Source organism: Netta rufina (genome assembly GCF_964035555.1).
Source record: "Netta rufina genome assembly, chromosome: 27".
In the NCBI taxonomy this organism is placed as follows: Eukaryota; Metazoa; Chordata; class Aves; order Anseriformes; family Anatidae; genus Netta; species Netta rufina.
Window position 1 is genome coordinate 1666002 of NC_140151.1, and position 20716 is coordinate 1686717.

General features: G+C 48.9%; 1 protein-coding gene across 1 annotated transcript; it reads right to left on the minus strand.

The window, feature by feature from the left end:
- Window positions 1-375: 375 nt before the first annotated feature.
- On the minus strand, window positions 376-20106 carry GMCL1 (germ cell-less 1, spermatogenesis associated; the record flags this gene model as incomplete). Its single annotated transcript, XM_084302332.1, has 14 exons — window positions 376-1791; window positions 2753-2840; window positions 3046-3191; window positions 3992-4067; window positions 8377-8446; window positions 12770-12910; window positions 13498-13588; window positions 13799-13883; window positions 14058-14123; window positions 14741-14853; window positions 15332-15429; window positions 16208-16304; window positions 18816-18939; window positions 19907-20106. The coding sequence occupies 14 exons, from the start codon at window positions 20104-20106 to the stop codon at window positions 1663-1665; spliced, it is 1524 nt and encodes a 507-aa protein (XP_084158458.1). The 3' UTR covers window positions 376-1662.
- Window positions 20107-20716: the final 610 nt, after the last annotated feature.

Genomic DNA, 20716 nt, shown 5'->3' on the forward strand with positions numbered 1-20716 from the left:
TACGGGCAGAGCAGGATCCGGTCCTGCACCTTGCAGCGGGGCAAGCCCTCAGCACAGAGCAGGAGCCCTCGGGCAGCTCAACCCACCAGCCAGGCCTGGAAAAGCAGGTATTTTAACGAACCTGTTCTCTTCCGGCAGTAACGAGCAGCCCAGATTTCCTTCTGCTGAATCAGTGACGGTTTTAAAAGCTTTTTACTAAAGTGCTCAAGCATCTAAAACCGAAGTCTGATGCTCTAGCAGATGAAAGCCTTAAAATTCTGCTCCTTGTCCAAAGAAATAAGAGAGAGAACGCAAGATTAGATGGAGAGGCGCTTCCACAGGAAGAGTCTAATAGAAAAATACAATTCCTGGCACAAAAGGACAGACACCAGTGAGTCTTCCACTTCAAGTCATTTATTGACAAGTTGCCACGTTTCTCCATCGTGCCTAATAATTTCATCCTTGTTATAAAGTACAAATGGTTTTATACTTTTCTGACATTAAAAAAATAGGCTACTAAAGAGGCAAAATTCCCACCTTGAGTCCAAAAATCCTGATGTAAGAATTCAAAACTGTAATAGTCAAACAAAACCCAACACACACGAGAAACAAACACAGTGTACCTCTTATACTTGACTCGCTCATGAAACCAACTCAAAGTGAATCCCTTGTTCCCAGCTCTTACTTCGGATCCTGTGACCTTGCTTAACTGATGTGAAGTTTGTGTGAACACATACTACTCAAAAGGCACTCAAAGGTCACAAGTTCCTGAGCTAAAATGGGATATATTCCCAATGTAACAGTTAAAACAAGTCACACAAAAAAAAAAAAAAAAAAAAACACGTTTAAAAATTGGTATTTGGTTTATGTGAGTACAGGAAGGATTCAGCAGAACCCTAGCTGAAAGCTGCTGCTGTGTAACAGACTCAAATGATGCTTAGTACATTAGATTACGTTCAGTAGGTGGAAAAAAATTCCTTTATGAGCAAATTTGCAAATTCACATGCTAAAAACAGGAAGAGAAAGTTTTGCTGAAACATTAAAAAAGGCAGATAAACAAGAAAGAGAAGTATCTATACGAGATGCAGTAATGGCTTAAAAAACAAGCAGGTTTGAAAGTCTGTCCAGTTAAATAACTAACAGAAGTTGACAGGCATCCACTACACAGATGTATTTGGCCCTCATGGAAAAGGAAAGGACCAGAAAAGCAAGCTGAATATGGACCTGGTATTTACAAACCAGTTACTTACAAACAAAAAACAAAAAACAAACAAACAAACAAAAAAAAAGAATAAACCCATCACACTAACTAACCATACATCCTACAGCGCGTGCTTAGAATTTGACAGGTAAGTTAGCGACGTCATTCACACAAATTCCCTATTTCCAATTTGGCTCAGTTTTTACCCAGAAAAAAAAATAAGAGTGGAACACCTCTCAAACATGGAATGGCTGTTGTCTGAAAATGCGGAACAGAAACAAAAACGAATACAGGGTAACTAGTTTTGGCCTATATCACTTCTGGTCTTATCTTCAGATATGCATAGGAGTATACTAAGGCCATGTATCATTTGCTACAGTGTAAGGCCTTTTTGTTGTCAAAGCTCTGTGCGTCAGCAGGGCATTAACTTAAAGCAGGCATACGGAGTCCTACGAGTGCTACTATGTTCCACTGAAGAGGTCTCAGCTTTCCAAATTTTCCAGCAGTGCCTCACTGTCAGTCTTCTTCTCCGGCGACGTGTACAAGAAGTTACAGCAGATGTAGAGTGGGAAGATCAGGAGCCTGCTGTCCAGGTTCATTACCACCTGCTCCTGTAAAGCAAACACAAAGGGTGTTTGTACAGCGAGCAAAAACTTCCCTTAGAAGGAAGTACAAAGAGCACACAAGATGGATGCTAACAATCATTCTATAAATTTTAACGACTGTGTATAAAAAGATCAAAATATTAAAAAAAATAATCAAGATAATCACCCCTTTCAGCAGATATTTTATAACAGTAACACTGATAAGATGTTCTCAAAATGGTTGTAAGCCTTTGTCCTTTGTCCCAGTGCTGCCATCCTTCCGCATCAGGCATAACGAAATTGCAAGTGGCTGAGAAGACTTCCAGTAAGCTGGAGACACTTCTACCACTCTCGGTTTCAGGCAATTTAACAAACCAGGCAATCCTTAACAGCCCGTTCTGTAAAGCAAACTAGTTTGACGTTTGAATTCTTTTTGTTTTACTCTAAGAATTGGCTCAGCGGTAGCAAAACGGGTATATTTTCTTAAGAAAAGTCCTCTCTGAGGTTTCTGTTTATTTTTTTCTTGCATAGAATAATAAATACCACCCTTGAACAACATACAGACATTCTTTTAACAGTCTTCAGTTTACAATACAAGTCTCCTTAAATAAACTCCAGATTTGCCTCTAAATAAGCAGCAGTCTGATGGACCTATTATTCAGAAGGGTAATTGCACCAGAGCTGGAAGTCTGGGAAAGCGAGCTGCCATCTGAGCACGACACCAGCAGCAGGTAGTTTCAGCAGCACCATGGGAACTAATTTCATTATATCAGCACTAATGAAATCCACAATATCCTACTCTACTTACACTTCCTGCATTAGCTTGATCTTCCACCCCTATAAAAGCAGCACTTTACATTCCACATCAGCAACAAAAAGAACAGCAGCTCTTCAAAAGCACTCTTGAATTCTCAGCTTTTTTTTTTTTTTTTTAAATGCCTTGGACTCTGCAATTCAAGTTGAACAGCTCAAAAATCGACAAACATACCTGGTCTTTCTCTAGGGTTAGGATCTGATACCCCGTTGTTCTACTGCAAATAATTTTCCCACTGCTATCAAAAGAGGCTAGCCGTAACCTAAGGATATAACAACAGTTACGTTACTTAGTTTTCCAGAATTCTGTTTTTCCAGCACAAAGTTTCTCCCAAGGAGACAATACCATTTTCAAACACAACCAACTTCATGGCAGCAAAATTAAACGCAAGCACATATGGAAAAACTTGGTTGAGGCAACAGGTTTTAGCACACACCACAGGGTCTGAATTGTTGGCTCTTTGTTACCTGAAGGCTATGTTTCTCCGAGGCTGCAGGCTGACTGACCCGCTGCATGGCTGATTGAGCGTATTCCTCTTGAAAATGATGTACCGGTTGGTGTACGTAACCAGGAGGTCGAAGCCGAAGTTGAAGCCAGTCCATCGCCAGCAGTACTGAAGGACAGAAGCAGAGAACAAAGCAGGCTGAGCGTTTGCTGCAACAGGCAGAGGACGAGCTGCTTGCCATCAGGTCAGAGGTGGGAACGGGGTTCTCAAACTGAGAGGAGCCTTGTGAACAGCCACCCGAAACATCAGGTGTCAGCGGGCAGCCCGGGCAGACTGATGACTTGGGAGATGAGCTCAGCAGCAGCTGCCTTCCAGACACACAAAGCACGCTGCACAAACACACACAAAATGCTTCTATGTCCTCAAAACCAGTGCCACGGCTCTGCACAGCACTTAGCTGCAGGTCCTGTTCACACCCAAAGCGCTCCTTTGAGCGCGACACCCTCAAGTTCAGTGCCTTCAGACTTTTCCTCAAGACCTTTTACCTAAAGACACACACACAGAAGGAACGCACAGGGGTTCTGACTCGGGCTTTTACACGTCAGATCTAGAAAGCTTCCTTTCCCACTCCAAAGAAAAGGCATTAGTGAACAGGGCTCTATTTTAGCCACGTGCATTTTACGAGTCCCAGATGACAAGTCACGGCAACATTCCCTCTCCTCACACACTGCAAGTTTCTCCAAACATGGGCCTGCTTGCAGCGCACCAGCACAATTAAGACACTAACTCCTTACTCATCTCACACACAACAAGCATTTTCGGCCTTCTAGGAAGAACAAAGGAATTTCTTTCACCTCCATTCCACCTTCTTGATGCAGGTTGACAATTAAGACCTACGTGTTTTGAAAATACCTAACATGTCTGAGACATGTCAGCTATGCACTAACTAAGCCGCACGCCGTACTTACATCACCGTCCTTTGCAAGCTTTCTACCACACCTCATGCTGTTTCCTTCCAGTTCCTCTTTATTTATTTCTTGAGGCCTGCAAAAAACAAAAAAAACAGTTCATCTTTAAGGCGATTCGAACAGCTTTGTTTGTTACTTCAGCATGGGAAAGCTGAAGAGGCCTGAGTGACCTGGGCTGACCCCACACAACCGCCCCTGGTTTGAGCAGAGGCTTTGTGTGGGTGACTTCTCAGGGTCCTTTCCTACCCAAGTTACCCCACAAACATCAAACTACTTCAAACCTGCAACAGAGACGGGGTTGTTACGCCTCGGTTAGGCAGGACTTTACAAAAGAACCACTCCAGATAAGGACATTTTGTGTCTAGCTCTTGTAATGAATTACGCTCTCCACTCCCCCCTAACGTGCCCTTTCCGAAGGCAGCAGTCTGGCTTGCTGGGCGCACGCACAACCCGAGTGCTGCTGTTGGGCAACAGCTGCAAGCTCGGCTCAGCAGCAGCACAATGCAGAAGTGCCCAAAGAGACACCCTGAAAGATTTCTCAAGTTGGCTGGTTATGCAACTCGTCTAAAAAAAGTTTACCCTCGGCGTTCGCAGCGCGCTGCAAGCCTCTCGATTCTGTCCTCCCGTACAAACGTGGACGTTTTTCACCCAGCAGCTTCCACTGGTGCTCGAACACATTCCCTAGCCTCGCAGATCCAGCCCAAGGAAAGTCAGTCGCAGTTTTCCAGGGGCACGGTACTCAGGGAACGTGAAACACGGTTACATCACTAACCAAATAAACAGCCGCTGCCAGAAAGGCCTGCAGTCAGGCTGATGAAACACGCCCAAAGTGAGGATATAAATCACAACGAAAGGCAACCCCCCACGTGCTTGTAACCCCCCGGTGTCACACAACATGCTGTCAGCCAGAGAAGCAAGAAGAAGAGCTGCATTTTTCTTCCTACTGTGTGTACACCACAAGAATGTGGCTGTAGCTTTTACAGACAAGCTTTTCTGAACAAACTTTACCTGTTTCTGTAAAATCTAATCCGGGAAGATTAAGTATTTTATGAACAGGTTAAGCAAATAAGCCAGTCATGTTAACCAAATTCACCCGAGAGCCTCCTGCGTGCTTTTTCCACATCGTCTGGCTGAACTGGTTATGTAGCTGACCTAAATCCAGTAACGATGATAAAAGATTTATTTCTGTTTAATTACTGACAGATTTCAAAAACATTCGTACATAATGCTCAGACAGACATTAGTATTCCCTCCTCAATTCCTCAAGCAGCCTCAAAAGATGCAAAACTTCCAGCTTTAACCACTTCCCCTGGCCTACTGCACGCTTAGCGAGCAGCCAAGTTATCCTATTTCCCTCTTAAACACTGCCAAAAGACCAGGGGAGTAGAAACAATCCCTGTCGCAGACCTCAGAGATGTCTCTCACAGCTGTCCCAGAACAAAGGCTAAGTCAAAGTAAGTGATCTACTTGAGCACAAGGAAGAAACCTCGAGCAGCCACATTTCAAAGGCACAAAGTCCAGTATTATCCTATAAAATTCTCAAATTATGAAAGAGTGAATAAAACGTTTAGTCCTTCAAAATGCAACCTACCAAAGCAGAAGAGGAACATCTTCTTTTCCTCTCTGTTATCAGAAGAGCAAGCCACAGCCCGTATTTCAAAGCACCCTAACCTCCCTGTAGTGGCAGTCTCCGAAGCAGCAGGTGGAATTACGGGGTAAGGTACCAAAATGGGGCCTCACTCCAACTCAGCAGGAGTCAGACCTCGCATTTTGTCCCATTTACCAAGTTTTCATCCTCACCTCAGTGGGAAAAAACACACCTGAGACAGGCAGGAGCTGTGGGAGGAAGGGGAGCAGAGCTGGGTAAAAGCAGGGCCTTTCAGAACCTTCATCCTCCTCTAGCTACAGGTGGGATAAACACCCAAACTACTTACTTTAACACAAGGAACAGCCACATGTCTTGCCCTCTGAGATGAGTTTTAACCACAGGCACCTCAGCAGAGGTGTCAGCACAGCTTGCCAGCAGCAGAGAGAAGCAGTCACAGGAGCTCGGGCGAGACTCAGCCTTGTCAGACGCTGCACAGTCCCGGGGAGCGCTCTGCACGCACACATCTCCCTCCCACGCGGCTCCGGAGGGCAGCATGTTCAAAGACCGTGAGCCATTACTGGCTACTAAACAAACAGTAACCTGGACGCCACCTCAAACCAGCGAGTCCACCAGAAGCTGAGGTGCAGCGAGATGAAACGCTGCGTCTCACCCACCGCTCACCGCTGCCGCCAACAGAGACCTCGGCGATGAAGGCCAGAATGAAAGGCTCGGGCGGGAAGGTACCTGCTCCATGAGCGCAGCCTTCTCCCCCTGAGATTTGCAGCTGTAGCCTTTAAAAAAGCTGCAAAAGAGAAAACCAGACAAACCAGACAGACCTGGCAAAACACCCTGCGCATTCCAAGAGTCACCGAGATCGCCAGCACCGCGGCCGAGCGCGGGCGCTTCTCGTTTTGAGCCGCCGTGACCCCCGGCAGCTGCACTTCAGCTCGTGCAAGAGCTGCCTTTTCAGCAGCACGTATCGATGGCTGGCAACCCACACGGTCACACTGCTAACAGCAAAAAGCAGCAAACACAAAAAAGCTTATCTTGTGACTGAGTTTTGACGACTGTCGGTGCTCACTCTCTCGTTACCTGCGGTTTCTTATTGCACGTCAGCAACCTGCAGGCCAGATTTCCTGATGGGCGCCCATTTCTCGTAAAGTCGTTGGTGGATCTACCAGCAAAAGGCTTCCCAAGACAACCGGCGTACCAGAACTCAGCTACGACCCCCCTATCTGAAACTGCAGGAGCTGCAGAGGCTCAGAGCTCCGGCCTTCACCACTTCCTGAAGCGCTGCTGCTGCCAAAGAACCGCTGCTTAAAGATCTCGATCAAAAGACCCCAGCCAGAGCTCTGGGGAGTCGTTATCCTGCTACATGATTACATTGAACAGAATAATTTACGGAAATACCTCCTGTACAATACACAATTAAGCCATGGAAGACACTGCCACGGGGCTAAAGGGTGAAGTGCCTCAGCCTAAAGGTATTTAAGAACAGGGCTGTTGGGGGCTGGTCGCTCTGTAGGCACCCAGGCCTGACCTCCAGCTGGAAAACTCTTCATAGCTCACTGCCAAACGCATCCAGGTAGCACCTGCTCTTCACTTCTACCACTCTCCCATCCTCCTGCACGTAACTCTGCCACGCAGCACTGCCACAGACTGCACAGCCTTTGGGTTCGCGTCAGGACACCGGCTCGTAGGCTCTTCAGAACGCAATTCATAAATTAAGCCCCGCTCTGCAACCAGGCGTGCTCATCTGAACGGCAAACGCTGGGCTAAGAGAACGGGTGGAAGAGGCTGCTTGTGGGTGTTTGAGAGGCAATAACACACATCGCAGCTTCCTGACCTGACATTTGTCCTCCACAAAGCACACTGAAACCAAGGTCAGAAGACAAAGGCAGGAACAAGTTGCCCCGCTGCATTTCACCACCGTTTGGCTATTTAGAAGAGACCTAGGAACCTGCTCCATGCAGCAAAAAGCAAGCAGAAGGAGAAGAAACAGCTCGTGATCCCCCACATGGGTGCAATACATGCCAAGTCAGCATGTCTCGCTGCCCAAGTCACCGGGGGCTGTAGAAACCCCAAGGGGTCAGGGAGTTAGAATGGAATACAGCCACGTGCAGACCTTCGAAGGGCACAGAAGCACCACGTGCTCGCTGGTGGCACGTCGTGGAGCTTCCTCGATGGCTACGAGGGAAAAAGCTGGAGGTGCTCGCAGCAGGGAGAGCGGTCAGCCAGATGCCAGAGGGGGAAGGCTGTGAAATGAGACGGGAACGAGGTGAGCAGGGTGCTGAGCCCTGCTGGTGCCGAGCCCACACTCGCTGCACAGCAGAGGCAGGAGCAGAGGTGGGCACGCAGCCACCCCTGCACAAGCACGACGGGACAAATGGCCTTCTGTGCTGGCACGGCCGCTCGCCCCACGCCACAGCCGCTGGTGCACCTCGCCCAGGGAGCTGGGAAGCAGAAGAGGAAAGGCAGCTTCTGCATCCACAGGACTTCTCCTAAAATCACCCTTAAAATGTAAACTAGATAAGCGTAAACCAACAAAAGAAAAAATACAGGAGAAAAAAAAAAAACACACAAACATTTACCTCTAGAGATATTTTAATTTACTGTGTAAAGGCCAGGAGGTCAGCCAGCCTGAGGAACAAATGGCTCCACAGAGAACAGTTTAAAACCAAAACATCCTTCCCACCACCCCTCGGTTCAGCTCCACACACTGAACATGGCAGAGTTTATACAAGAGGAAGGTTTCCAATTTAAGAAATAAATAAAGGAAATCCTGTAATATACCTACCCAATATCATTGTCTTGTTCTGCTCTGAGCATGGCAAACCACTGCTGTTTGTAAACAGAGGACAGCCATTCTAAAATTAAAAAAACATAAATGAGCTTGGTGTTGTCTTCGGAGCCGGGAAGGGGGATGTTCACAAACATTTCAAATAGAGAAATGAGGTTACAGTGAAATAATAAGCTTACGCCTGCTAACGGAGAGGCCTGAGCTCACCCACCAGCAGTAAGGGACTCGTGGCGTTCGCCTCCAGGCCCCGGCCACAGCAGCAGCAGCAGCACAGGTACGATCCAGCACCTACCACCGAGTAGCTCAGCACAGCATTTGTCTTACCGAGCACTCGTGACTGCCAGGAATTAGGCAAGCAAGTAGATTTTGCTTGACACGAGGTCCTGTCAAGCAGAGGAGCTCGCTGACAAGCCCCAAGGAGAACCACAGACTTGAAGGGACCTCGAGAGGTTATCAGGTGCAGTGCGGCTTCCTGAGCTGCCGCCACAGCTCTGCAGCAGTTGAGCAAGAGGAAAAACAAATGAAAGGGAAAGGAAGCAGTGACTCTTCTCAGATAGTGTGAAAAAGTTGCCCTCTGCTAGGAATAAACCTGAATCAGGGCTTTGAACGCACTGGGAAGGTTTTATCGGCTCTGGTAACTTAGCAATTACAACCACGAGATAAAGCAAAACACAAATGAATAGTCTGTGAGTCAGTTACACACAAGGAATCACAGGCACCCAAAAGCACAGTGTGTAAGTCCTCAGGCGAGATAACAAAAGGGGCAAGTATGCAAGGTCATGTCCAAGAACAAGTTGCAGAGGAAGGGCTGCGATGAAAGGAACAGCGAGAGCCACCAGAAGCTTGGAACAAAGCACTTAGCTGATGAAGATGATAAAAGGGGGAAGAAGTGAGATCGCTGCTGAGCTCTCCTTAGATGTTCCCAACAAAGTTTTAAGCCAGCCCTCGCCCCGCTAGCTTAGAAAGCCAAGACTTGGACTCCACAGGATCAAAAAGTACAACAGAAGGTGTAAAAATGGCTTAAGGAGAACTACACAGTTAAGGAACAGAATGAGTGAACTAAAAGGGAGAAAAAAATCAGGAGGCAGGGCATTTTCTCTCTGTTCTTTAATATATACACATACAGCCCTCGTTTTCCCACCTCGTGTTTCAGCTGCAGCTCATCTCTCAGCTCATAAACATTACAAGGGAAAACAGCGCTCAGGAAATGCTCAGATGTGACCAGGTGGAACAGAAGGAGGAACGTTTCGCCCAGCAGACCCACGATGGACTTGTCTCTTACTTCCCCTCTGCACAAACAAGAACAGACCCTGCTGGGAGCCCTTGGTATGGTGTTGCAGTCCCTCCTGCAGCTTCCATGCACGTACAGAGCACAAAGAAGGAACTGCACCGTTTCTTTCCACTACTCCCCACGCCGTTTCTTTCTTTCCCTCCCCGAGAACAACGGCCTGGAATAATCTAGAAGGCCCACACGTCACAACACGGAGCAGCCAGCAGCTGACCCAGGTACAACACAACCACCCCCACGCTGCCCGCTAGTTCTCTGCTCGAGAGGGCACCACCAAGACTTATCTGAGCCTCTTTTAATTGATGAGCAAAAGTTCCTACAGGTTTTGGCTGCAAGGAGGGAGATCAACGGATCACAAGGGCTCTCAAGCACCGAGCCCAGCAGCATGACTTCATCGTGCACGCAGAGAGCTGCAGGGTTTGTTGTTCTTCCCTCCTGTGCTCCCAGCTCCCTTGGAATTCAGGCTTTTTGTTCTTAAATTAATAATCAGAGGTAGAGCAAACACCAGAAACTCTGCCTGCACTAACCACACACTCAAAACCTATCAGCTGCCTTTCCCTCTGTGCGACTGCCAAGCGTCCAAGCCCCTGCTGCAGCATTTATCACAGCCCTGAAAATGTAAACATTTTGTTCTCTCCTTCCCTGTGACTACACGAAAATTGCTTTCTGCTTTTCATTAGGCACAAGCAATCGGCTTCACAATTGCAATTACAACTGTAATGATTTAGGGATTGCTCTTGCTTTGACATGCACAGAAAGCTGGCTGCTGGTTCTGTGTGGAGACGATTACTTATCCCCAGAAGAACATTAAGGAAAGGCTGAGCACTGCCCTTCTGGGAAATGGTAACAGCAACACGAAGAGAAGGAATTCCAGCCTGACGCTGGCAGATTTCTGGTTCTGTTTTATTGTTTTTCTGGTTTTCTTTCTTACTCACAAGCCGACAGAGCCACTTCACACACAAGTGGTCCACAATTCTGCCCTGTCATCAGTAAAGCAGGTGAGGGCTTACGGGGTCATCGCCCAACACCGTTTTATTTTTTGTTACAGAACGAGGATGTTTTGCAGCTGCATTATAACCTCTGCCAACATCAATCTTAAAAGCACTTAGCAGGGTGGATCGTATTTGCTTCCTAAATCACTTAGGCATATCAAATATCCCGCAACGAAAGAACAGATCTGTTCTTCGGATATTTTTTTATGTATAATGTAAAATTTCATCACTTGCTGCCCCAAAACTGCCCCACCTGCTGGGCAGAACGGACCAAACCGTCCCCAGCCCGGCCCTCAGCTCTCCACAGCCCTCTGAAGTGCGCTGCCTCCCCCTGCTGGTCCCAGAACACTTTTTAAGAGACATTTGGGGCACACGAGTCGTGTTGCTCAGTTTTACTTTGTCAGGTTTCGGGTAGAAGACAAGTCTCTTCTCCATCTCTTAAGGTATTAACCCGAGCCAGAACTGGGGCAGGGAAAGCCAGAGCCTTCAGGCAGCAGCAAATGTCCACATCCACTCCATCGAAAGCTGCCTGGTGAGGGAAGACTGCCAGCTAGAAGAGCAACTAAACCATTATTTCTGGCAGAAGACAGGATACAGCAGCACAAGGGAGGCAGAGCAAGTAAAGGGACGCTCGCTGCGTCATCTCAGTGACAAGGAAAGGGTCAAATCATTTAAGAAGGGTCAAAGAATTTGATCAGGCCAGCAGGCTTCACAACAAACACCCCACTGAGCCCGTTTTGGCACCGAGGTATCACGGTGCTGCCATCCGTGGAGGCATGAAGGAGGGAGCCAGACTGAGATCAAGAAATCCTTTTAATTCTACAGGAAAGGAGCAGTGGAACTGAAAGACGGGTTAAATATTTACGGGTGGCAATAGCCCAGAGCAAGCCCAGGGCTACAAGCACGGACAGAAAGAACGCGGATGTCAAGGGGGTGCAAATAATGAAGAGTGATAAACAGCTCAATAAAGCGGCCTTAATTGATGTCTGGCACCTGCACCTCCAGACACACTGAGGTGCAGGTGAATGGACAGGTAGAGCAGGGGCAGACACAAAAAATCAAAGTTGTATAAAAGAAACAGAGGGAAAATAAACCTGTCCTGGAGTTAAGAAGCAAAATTTAATGCTAGAAATCAACTATGATAAGAAAATAGAATGAAATATGGAACAAAGATACAAGGAGGCAAATTCCAAGGCAGAGCATCAGAAGGCCACTGCTACAGGGAGCACGTTAAACAGAGAAGAAAAACGTGGGGAGGGGGCAGCTGCTTCACAGGATAAAGACAGGAATGAAAGTGGGAGGGCATTTCCAAGCGAGACCCCAACCTGGCAACTCGTTTCCAGCTTTATTTGTCCGTCAGCAGCCAGGTTCGTGCAGCCTCCAAGAGCAAAGCCTGCCTGTGAGCTCAGACTTCAGCAGCAAGGCGAGAGGGGGCCTTTTGATTGCTTGGTATCCACTGATAATGTTATCAGCAGGAAGCTACAGCAACATGTACGTGGATTTCCATTCTACAGGCTTCAAAAAGCACCGGGGTCTAGAGATGGGATATAACTTACACCAGGCAAAGTGCAAAAAGAAAAAACCAAGAGCAGAGGAGTTACCTGCCCTTTCTCCTTTAAAAATATCCTGAATATCTGCTAGCAAGTACCATTTGCCTTTTGAGATGGGAGAAGAGCTTACAGTGTCCTGTGTTTTTGTTTTCATCACCAGGAATTATTCCAAAACCTATTAAAAACTGCCCAACTCTTTTTAGAAAGACACTGGCTAGAAAACAACTGAGCTACAGCAAGTTTTGCTCTCTTAAAAGGATTTTTCTTTCCACATCTGGGTCTCTGGAGTCACTTAAACCCTGGTAATGCACTGAGTATTGATTACAGCACATTCTGATAACCTGACAGACTGACAGAACACTTAACACACCTACGTATGCGCCTATTAAGACTTTTATGCATGTAAATATGCAGCTTCTGCTGAGTCTGCAGCCACAATTTAGGCTTTGAAGACCAACCGGGAAGCGATGAGGCAAGGCAGCGCACCCGGATCTCCCCGGTTACTCCGGGGAAGGCAGACGAGAAGCACAGGGAACTCGACCAGCTGGGTGCTCGCTCACCTGAGGGTATGAGGGAGTCTCTCTCGATAATTCGTGCCGATGCCAGGTCACTGATGATGTACTGCAGCCTCAGGTGTGTGAACACCGACAGGAACGCGTTCCCCTGCTCTGATTCCAGGAACGCAATGTCATCCTCAAAATCTGCAAGGCAGCACACCCGGATTACAACTTGCTTTCCTAAGTATCTTCCAGCTCCTATTTCTGTTTGGGTTTTAATTGATTGGTCTGGCAGACAGGCTGAAATGGCTGGGGTTGGTCAGCCTGGAGGAGAAGGCTCCAGTAAGACCTTAGAGCAGCCTGCCAGGACCTAAAGGGGGCTGCAGGAAAGCTGGGGAGGGGTTCTTTGTCAGGGACTGTGGTGACAGGACAAGGGGGAATGGCTTTAAACTAAAAGAGGGTGGGTTGAGATTACGTATTAGGAAGAAATTCTTTGCTGTGAGGGAGGTGAGGCACTGGGACAGGCTGCCAGAGGAGCTGTGGGTGCCCTGGAGGTGCTCAAGGCCAGGCTGCATGGGGCTGGGGGCAGGGACTGGGGGCAGGGGCTGGACAGGATGATCTTTAAGCTCCCTTCCAACCCAAACCAGCCCGTGATTCTTTGGCTGCTGGCAGAGATGAGCCTTCCCAGAGCAAACAGGGGAAAGCCTGGAGGCAGAGGCAGGCTGTCACATTTTACTTCTAGCCCACGTCTGCAGCAGCCCAAGGCCACACAGGCAATCCACCCGTCCTACCTTTCCTGCGCTTGGCAAACCAGGCATCAGCTTCGGACAGGAGTTGTTTCAGAGACCCGTTCCAAGAAGGCACTAGCTGAAGGAACATCCACTAGGTGAAACAGACAAACTCAGTAAGCCCATTGGAGAACTTCTTTTAAAAGAAGTAATATATTCATTATCAAAGTGATATTTTCATGATGCAGTCGTTCCTACAAGAGTTTGTGATGCCCCCTTAAATACCTGCACTAAATACCAAAAGGACTAAAACCATCAGCTTCATAAAGCAGCTGCTACAGGAGCACAACCCTCTGCTGAGTACCTTTTTGAGGGCAGTATACACGTCCATTTCCACTTGCATTACAAATAGGTTAGAAGAGCTGATCAGCTGTTTCATGAGGTTTATGCTGGAAAAAAAATAAAATAAAATAAAATAAACTTAAGAGTTCTGTGAAACAGCACAAAGACAAGAAAAGTTAGGTAATAAGCGTCAATAGCCTAGGAAGTTATGTGCAGTAATATATACTTCAGGAAAAAAAAAAATGTACTTTATGACTGAAAGTTAACTGAAGCCTGAATACCTGAGTTCTTTGAAGAGCTCAACACTCTGGTGAGTCATCAGGTTATTCAAGAGCCATTCAAGGCACCTGGATTAAAAGCAAGGAATTAGTGCCTTTGGTTTTTTCCCACACACACCAACATTTCTGCAACAGCTGCTCGGGCTCCTCTAGATCACGACACCTGATTTCACACAGCAGGGATGCCACCCACTGGATCAGTGTTCCCCAGGGTACAGCAAAAGCTAAACTCAAAATTTAAGAACTCAAAAACTACCACAAAAAGCCCCGATTCACAGCAGAAGGAAGCAGTTAGCTCTAACCTCAGCACTCTGCTCCCAACCACGTATTTATCCCTCCCAATTAAGATAAAGTTAACCTTCCATTTTTAATATCAGAGCAGCTTCGCTCTAAAGCGGTCTATGATCACAAATACTATTTTATTGCTACACTGAAGATAAAATAGATTGTATTTACTAATATGCTTCAGTAATCAACTCATTTACAGCACAGGGCAATCGATCTACTACAATCTACAGTAATTTTAAGGTAGATGATTGTAGTAGAAACTGGAAAACTAAATGGGATGAGCAGAGCTCAATTCAGACAGCTTTAAAAAAAAAACAAGGTAACATTATTTTACTGTTTGTAACTTTACAATTCTAATTAGCAGCGTACAAAGCAGCAGGGAGAAAGTAAATTCTTACTTTTTCTTCACAGAGTCTAACCCGTATGTCCCTGCTGAATTATAATAACCACACACAGTTTTTGCATTAATGGTTTCCTTCATCGTTTCACCACATTGCTGGATTAAGCCATCCTGTGGAGACAAAAAAATAACCACAAATATTCAAGGTGTAATTTTCCAAACAGGAAGTGCAAGAGATTATGCAGTTCATACGAGTTTTCATGCCTGAGCTATTTACCCAAATCACACGCCCCACAGTGACCTGTGCAGCGTTATCTAGATGATTCCCCAGAAAAACAGCTTAAGTTTTTCTCGAGGCTCTCTCACTTGGAAGAACAGCTTGATGAATACCTCCAGGGCAGAACAAATGAGCTGGGAAAACCTACTTTAATCTACCTCCAGATACGATTCCTCCAAATCTCACTTAATATTCCAACCAAGTCTCAGCCACAGAGTTTTGAAACAAAACCAGGGCATTGTGTTTGGCTTTCTTTTCCACTTACTATACAAGAATTATGCGTTTATCTGGCTGAAACAGGACGTGTGTGTGTGTGTTACGAGCTGTTTGTCTGACAGGAGAGCACACAAACACCGCGCGTTTGTTACTTACAAGCTGCAGCATGCAGGCTGCTGCTAAAAGTGCAACTACTCGACTGGGTTTTATTAACACATCGTCTCTGTACAGCGAGCCGAAAGCCACCTGTAGAGCTGAAAAAAAGCACAGCTGTCAGACAAATGCAGGACGTTGAACCTGGAGAGCTGAAAGAAGCCTGAAATACAACCACGGCACTCGAGTGCACGCTCTCTACAACCGTACTTATTTGCTCTTTAGCTAAAAAGCTAATATTTACCAGCCAAGCACACACACACACGGTACACACAAAACACACCATTAACTAATGAAATACGGCCCATTTCACTGTCTCAACAAAATATCCATCCCAAAATAGCTGCCACGTCACGTCACGGAGCAATGCAGAGAGCAATAAAGCCAGATAAGAAGAACCTAAACCTCACGATCCCTCTGTGCAATCGATCAGCAGCGTTACGCAGAGATACTCCTATCACGTTAAACATTTCTCTGCAGTTCTTCTGAAAAAAACTCTGCTGCTTCACTCCACAGGGCTTGGAAGCGCAGGAAAACGTTTTGTCAGCTCGCCTCTGTCCCCTGCCAGCACTCCACTCGAGAGCTTTTCAGAGCTGGCAGATGAGGAGGCGATGTGCTCCACTGCTGGGGTTCCCACAAGTCACGTACCTTGTTCTCGAGAGCTCCCTGCTGCCCAAACACCGAGGCGAGCTCCTCAGCAGCAGGCACCAACATGAGCTCAGCCCTACCCGTGACCCAAATTCAGCTCAAAACCAAACGTGCACCGCACTCTCTCTCTCAAGTTTCTGATAGTTTTAAATTTCTGGGTTTAATTTTCATTCTATTTGTCAAATTCGAGCTAACTGCTACCTTCAGGTGAAGATAAAGGCTCCCCCTTACCTTCTACATCAATATTATGGTCAGGAATCTCCAGCTCTATGACGTTCATGCTCGATTCTCTCCATGATCCGCTGAACATACTGGAGAAGTAGCCTGACTACAGGAGGGGAGACGAGAGATACAGACCTCAGCTAAGAGATTCCGTTCAAATTAAAACACCCACAGCAGCACAGAACCCAAACCGTTCCCGTTTCCCTCTACGCCAAACAAAAGGCATTAGGGGAACATTTCACAAGCTGAAACATTCCGGCACACTCGAGAAAGGGCTACGTGTAATTGCTTTATTTCTGAAAGTGAAAACGCATCCAGAAAAATTGGACCGCACGGCTACAATCAAAGTAAAGAGCTTTAGAGGGCCAGAAAAGCCACATAAGCATTTCTCCTACAAACCACAGCACCGATGGGGATATAATTAGTCCAAGAACTAAGTCCTTAATGTTACCGGTGGGCAACAAAGCCTGCAGGCATCAGGGAACGCCAGTTTGGGTATTAAAGCAAAAAAAAAAAAAAAGCATGCAAGACATCCAAATTAATGTAGAAGGCTGTAGTCTCGTACCAAGGACAGACACACACACCACTTATGGAAATATACCTTTATGATAAAGCGCAAGGCATAAAAAACTAGAATTTGATTGGTTTCCGTCCAAATGAAGTGAAATACACTGCTCTACTAGGGCTCAGGACTGTCCTCAGCAGCAGATGTGCGCATCCTGAGACTCTATCACTCCCTGAAGTTTACCTGGGAGATCAAAAAGATAAAGTCTATTTGTGCCGTGCCGCATTCCCTGACCTCGTAACTCAGCGCTTCAGCTCAGGGCAGGAGCAAATACCCGGTTTTACCTGGAGATGGAAATATTCCTACACCTTCAGCACACCCCGCAGCGCTGACGGCACGCACCACGCTACGCTCAGAGCCAGGATCACATCGCCAGCCACGAGGCTACCTCAGCTGTGCCACGCAGAGCAGCTCCTCGCTTTGAGGAAGAGTTTATTATTTTAGAGAACAGCGTAAGGAAAAGGTAATCCTTCGTTTCTTAGCTCTGTCAGTCAGGAACTTCAGACACCAGGGAGACGCTCAGAGCCAGCCTGCTCAACCAGGCAGACGAGGAGACAGCTTCATTAAGAGCAATTTACAGAGGTGTTTCCGACCTCCAAAACTATTTCCCAGTGACAGAGCATCAACTCCAAGACAAACCTAACTTGTAAGAACGGGAACTTAACCGCAAAGTTCCTCCTCGCAGGAGCCTCGTGTGCAGGAGGCCTCTGCAGAACAGCACTGCTGCTTTCAAAGCCTGGTAGAAGCACACAGGACGTGGTTTAACATCACCAGCAGCCACTCACACCAGGTTTTGAGGAGCAGCTTCATGGATTTGTGCTATAGCACCAACAGAACCACAACAACAATTAAAACCACCCATAACTATCAAAGGACTAAGCAGCAGTGTGTCTATCCTGTTTGAGTCTGCCTGCTCAGCACGCTCACATCCTCCCTTTGTTGGCTGTAGATCAAAAGGGAGCTGGCAATCGGGGCTGTGTGCACCCCGACAAAGCACACCCTCTCTTCCATCCAGAGATTGGGGCTCTCCTCCCTCATTCATGCTCTTTAAAACACTCTAACATGTGCAAAACTAAAGGCTTTCTCCTACAAGAGCACAGTGGAACTTTCCCACCGTGGCTGATGTAAGGAATTGTTGTACCTGCACCACATTTGGTTAATAAAAGCAAAAAAAAGCCAGAATTCACTCCTGCTGTCATTTGTGACACCAGGAAAACTGCACCCAGCCGCCGAGTGTCTCACCCTGACACCTCCTCGTAGCTCAGAGCCCTGCGCTGTTTGGCTGCAGCTAGCAGAGAGGCACACACGTCTTCAGGTAGAGCACCTGGAGCTGTTTCCTCTTCTGGCTCCAAATAAATTGCTCCTGAGGCCAGACTCCTGCTTTACAGGTGCCGCAGCTGAGCGAGAGGCTCCAAGCTTTGCCCCCACTTCTGTCCCAGGAGAAGCAGCCAAGGAAGCACTGCGCAGAGGAAACCTGGGCGATTCATACCAAAACCCGAGGCAGGGCACAGCACGTGCAGCGTTCACACAGACCTCCACAGGTCACTCGAGGGCTGCTCTGGAGACGCAGCCACAGCAGAGCCCCTGCGGGTCCCTCCCTGAGAGAAGCCAAATCGAGGCGGGGGCTCCACAAACAAACCCCTCCTGGAGGCGCTTTGCTTGCTCTGCAGTGACAGCAGCCTCACGGGAGCCCCCCAGCTGCTCGTCTAACAGACGAGAACAGGTTCTCCGGACATCAAGAGACAACTCCCAGCAGTTTTCACAAAGGCCAGGCCACGGTTAAAGCAAGCAGGTTCGAGAACTAACAGCAGAAGGGAGCTGAAGAAGCCGTTTGCAGGCACGGAGCCACAGCCATGCTCCCTGAGGTTGCTTCCCAAAGCCCAACAAACAGTGCTCGGGGCCACCACACAACGAGAGCGGAGTGGGAAACACAGGAAAACAGACAGGAGCAGGAAAACCTCCATCCGTGTGGACTGCTGTTATTTTGGGGGTTATTTGGGTACTGTTTCATTAGCCGCCTTTATCGCACCTTGCTGTAAGCCAGCAGCTCACCTGGCACAGATAGATCTTGTGCAAGTTCCACTCCTCCCCCAGCGCGCAGATCTTGATGTCACTGTTCTCGCCGTTGAGGAACAGCGTCTGGTAGATGTACTTGGAGGTGCTTTTCAGCTTCTTCCTGCTCGGAAAAGCAAACAGAGGCACGCTCCTTGAAAACCCCCTGTTACACAAAAACACTAAGCAGAGCACTTCACAGTTTGGGCTTTTTTCTTCCCAAAAAGCTTGACCCTACCCCAGTTTGTCCCTGCCCCCACGTGCTCCCCAACAACCTCCCCCAGCCCTTTTCCCTACCCCCCCTTTTTTGCACGACCTCCCCGCAGCCTCGCTGTGTCCCCACGCGCCCCCCAACCACAGCCCCTCAGCCCCAAACCCTGCAGCAGCCCCTGCGCCCCCCACCTCCAGTCCCTGCAGCAGCAACCCCCAGAAGGAAACCTTTAAAAGGCCCCAGAAGGCCCCCTTTAAAACACCCCCAAAGCCCCCCCAAGGGCCCCAGAAGCCCTGAGCCCCTCCCACCTTCCCCACAAATGCCCCAGAACCCCCTTTAAAAGGCCTTAGAGTCCCCCCCAAAAGTCCCCCCGAACTTCGGACCCCCCAAAAGCCCACCAACCCACCAAAAAAGCCCCATAACCCCCCTCCAAATACCCCCAGAACCCCTCCAAAACCCTCAAACGCCCCAAAACCTCCAAAGAGGCCCCAGAGGGCTGCTTTAAAAAGCCTCAAAATCCCCCACAAAACCCACCCCCGAATTTCTGACCCCCCAAACACCCCCCAACCCACCAAAAAAGCCCCAGAACCTCCCCAAAATTCCCCAACCCCCCCCAGAATGCCTCCAAAGGACCTCAGAACACCCCCAAAGCCCCCAAAACCCCTGAGAACCCCCCAAACCCTCCCAGAACAACTCAAAGACCCCAGAACCCCTGGACACCCCCCCAAAGACCCTCAAAACCTCCCCAAACCTCCCCCACACCCCAAAAAACACCTCAAAGACCCCAGAACCTCCCAGATCCCCCCCAAGAACCCCCAGGCCCCACAGAACCTCCCCAAGCCCCCCAGAACCTCCCCAGGCCCCTCGACCCCCCCCGGACCTGCGGGGGGCGTTGAGCAGCCGCTCCTCCCGCTCGGCCTCCCCCTCGCTGTCGCTGTCCCCGGCCCCCTCGGCCCCGCCGCGCTTCCTCTTCCCCCCTCGGCCCCCTCCGCCGCCGTCCCCGGCCCCCGGCGACGAGGAGGAGGAGGAGGAGCCGCCGCCCCGCCGCCGCCTCAGCACCCGGCTGCTCAGCGAGCCCATGGCCGCTCCGCCGCCGCCTCCTCCTCATGGCGGCCGGGCGGCGGCGGCGCCTCAGCAACGGCCGGAGGCGGCCATGGCCCCGCGGGCTCTGCGCATGCGCGGCGCGACGGCGGGGAGAGGAGATGCGCATGCGCGGCAAGCGAGCCGCGCGTCTGCGCGCATGTGCCGGGGGGCGTGAATGTGCGCCGCTCGCTTTGCGCATGCGCAATCGCTTCGCTCCCCTCCCTGTGCTCACTTCGCCCTGTGCGCATGCGCAGCTGCCTCTGCCCGCTCCCTCTGCTCCCCCCCTCCCCTTGCGCATGCGCAATGCTGGGGCCGGGCTCCATGATGGAGCCAGGCTCCATGGAGGGCTTGGCCTTCATCCTCCTCCTCCTCCTCCTTTTCTTCCTCTTCCACCATCACCAATAAAATGTCCGTTTCCCACCCACCCAGAGACCCCCCTGTTGCCCTTCCCAGACAGCCGCGCTTCGGTGTAGGTGCCCACTTGCCAGCCCCATCTTTTGGGGGAAAAAAGCTGGAAAATGGCTTCGCCTCCGTGTGAGAGCCGCCCCTGGTGGTGGTGGAGGCGTGCGGCTGGGTGCTGGGTCCCTCAGTGGTCACCAGTTGGTTT